This window comes from Mastomys coucha, chromosome X (genome assembly GCF_008632895.1).
Source record: "Mastomys coucha isolate ucsf_1 chromosome X, UCSF_Mcou_1, whole genome shotgun sequence".
Lineage (NCBI taxonomy): Eukaryota > Metazoa > Chordata > Mammalia > Rodentia > Muridae > Mastomys > Mastomys coucha.
In genome coordinates this window covers 105,945,993-105,948,462 of record NC_045030.1, presented here as the reverse complement: position 1 = coordinate 105,948,462, position 2,470 = coordinate 105,945,993, and the positions used below count along the sequence as shown (strand labels likewise).

Below are 2,470 nucleotides of genomic sequence, written 5' to 3'. Positions count from 1 at the left end.
TTTTGTTTGAGACAGGGTCTCTTTTACCTCAGGGAGGAACTCCCTATGCAGCCTAGACTGGTATTAACCCCTGATATCCTCCTGCCTATATCTCCTGAGTACTGGGATTACAGGTATGCACGGCCATGCTCATTTTATTTCATATCTCTTTATGTTGAGACCAATTACTTTCCTTTCTTTTTTTTTTTTAAGATTTATTTATTATTTATACAGCATTGTGCCTGCATTCTGCCTGCAGGCCAGAAGAGGGTACCAGGTCTCATTATAGATGGCTATAAGCCACCACGTGGTGGCCAGAAATTGAACTCAGGACCTCTGGAAGAGCAGCCAGTGCTCTTAATCTCTGAGCCACCTCTCCAGCCCCTCCCCCCTTTTAAAGCAGTTACTTTCCTTTCAATACCCATCTCCTTAATTCTCCAAATAGTGAAATTATTATAATCCTGTGAGGTTTTTGCTTTCTAGCAGGACTAAAAAGAACAATCACATAGTATGTTCCACACATTCAAAATAAATGAACCTTGGGCTTTGGATGTAGCTGTGATAAAATGGTTGCCCAGCTTTCGTGGGATCCTTTACGCAATCCTTTACTTTGTCATGTGCTGCAAAATAAACAAATAAATCCAAATTATAGTGTGTGTGTGTGTGTGTGTATACTGAGGAAATATTGAGGATTAAACCCGTGTGTTTACAAATAACAGTTAAATGTCCTACCAACTGATCTACATATCCCCAATGTCTTAGTCAGGGTTACTTTTGCCATGTTACAATACCCTGACCAAAGCAACTTGATGAAGAGTTGTAGTCATGGGAACAGTACTTGAGCCATCTTCAAGAATAGTATGCACTTGAAAAAAAGATTGGTGTGTGTGTGTGTGTGTGTGTGTGTGTGGTGGCTGCTTGCCTGTATGTGCACTGGGTGTGTGCCTGGTCTCTGTGAAGGTCAGAAGAGTATGTCAGATCCCCAAGGACTACTAGGATGTCACCCACTATGCCGGTCCTATAAGGGTCCTCTCCAAAAACAGTTGAATGTTCTCAACCCTTGAGACATTTCTCCAGTCCCTCTCCCAGAATATTATATTAAAGGAGTAGATTTCAAAAACAAAACAAAACAAAACAAAAAGCCACTTTTGATGTAAGGTATTTGGATGTTTTGGGTGTTGTCAACTTTGAGTTTGGGGCTGAGAAATCAGTTTTGTTAACCAGAGGGTATAACGCAAGCTTCTGCTTTAGACCATGTAGTTCCCTCGGACCTGTTTAAGAGCCCAGACTAGAACGAAACTCTGAAGGTTCCTTGAATTGTTGAACTCCTAGTCGTCCTGCCTCCACTTCCACCTCCCAGATATGTGATTTTGGTTGTGAGAAATCACGAGGGCTCCTTTATCTTTGAGACAATCTTACATTGATCAGGTGGCCTGGGTCCGGACAATGGAGTCAAAGATGACCTTGAACAATTGGTGCTCTTGCTTTCACATTCAAAATGAAAGGATTAAAGGTTTGCGTTACTAGGCCGGCTCAAAATCAAACAATTCTAAAGGAACGCTTTCTGGAAGATGATTCCAGTTTTAAATGTACAAGCCATTTTGTGCCTCCAAAAAAAAAAAAAAACCTGCCAACACTTCAAACCTGCGCATGTGTGTTGAAAGTTCGCTGAGCGCGACGTCTTTACAGGCACAAAAGAGACGGTTACAGCCTTTTCAGCGAACCAATAAGAAACCTCCAGATTATCCTTTTCCTATTGGCTCGCGAGAACCAATCGGAAAAGAACTGTTTTTTTTTTTAAAGCGGGCGTCTGCTGCGCGTGACGTAACATGAGGGGTCACGCAGCAGGCTGAGCCGAGCCAATGGGGAGCGGCAAGCGCTCTGTTCGCCAGTTCTCACGCCCCGCCCTCGGACCGTGCTGGAAGAAAGTTTCGCCCCGCGGCCAAGAGAGAGGAGCGAACATGGCCTCGCCGAGGTGGCTCTGGTGTGTGTGTGCGACCGCAGCGGTGGCACTGCTGCTCGTTTCCAAGGTTCCTTCGGCCTCTGCCCAAAGAAAGAAGGAGGTGAGGCGGCGCCTGCCAGGGGCAGGGACTTTCTTGACTTGGGGCTAGACAGGGTCCGCTCGCCCCTTCCCGGGGATCTGTGCTGGGCGTGACTTGGATTCCGCGGTTGGGAGGAAGTTGGCTTCACAAAAGCCGGAGCTGCAACTTCTTGTGTTGTAGGGTTTCGAATCCAAAAGCAAGCTGGAGTAGGTGACCAGCTGGCTTCCAGCAGCTGGGAAATGTGCAGCTACAAGTTGTGACACTCCTGGAGCTTAGATCGCTTTGGGTGTTGGGCTGAGGAGCTCGTTTTGCTACCCAGAGGATATAATAATGCAGGCTTCTGCTGTCGACCTTACGTAGCTCTCTTGGACTTGTGTCTGTCATGTCAACTCAGGTGTGGGAAAACTAGACGAGTGAGATGATGACCAGCTTCACGCCCTTTTTTTCTT

At 46.1% G+C, this 2,470-nt stretch overlaps 1 protein-coding gene across 1 annotated transcript in view; it reads left to right on the top strand.

Moving 5' to 3' along the window:
* The first annotated feature begins 1,806 nt into the window (after window positions 1–1,806).
* Magt1 (magnesium transporter 1) overlaps window positions 1,807–2,470 on the top strand; it is a 40,442-nt gene continuing 39,778 nt past the window's right edge. The window contains exon 1 of the mRNA XM_031366424.1: window positions 1,807–2,042. Within this exon, the coding sequence (XP_031222284.1) occupies window positions 1,842–2,042 (201 nt within the window). The 5' untranslated portion in view covers window positions 1,807–1,841. The remainder of the gene's footprint in view (window positions 2,043–2,470) is intronic.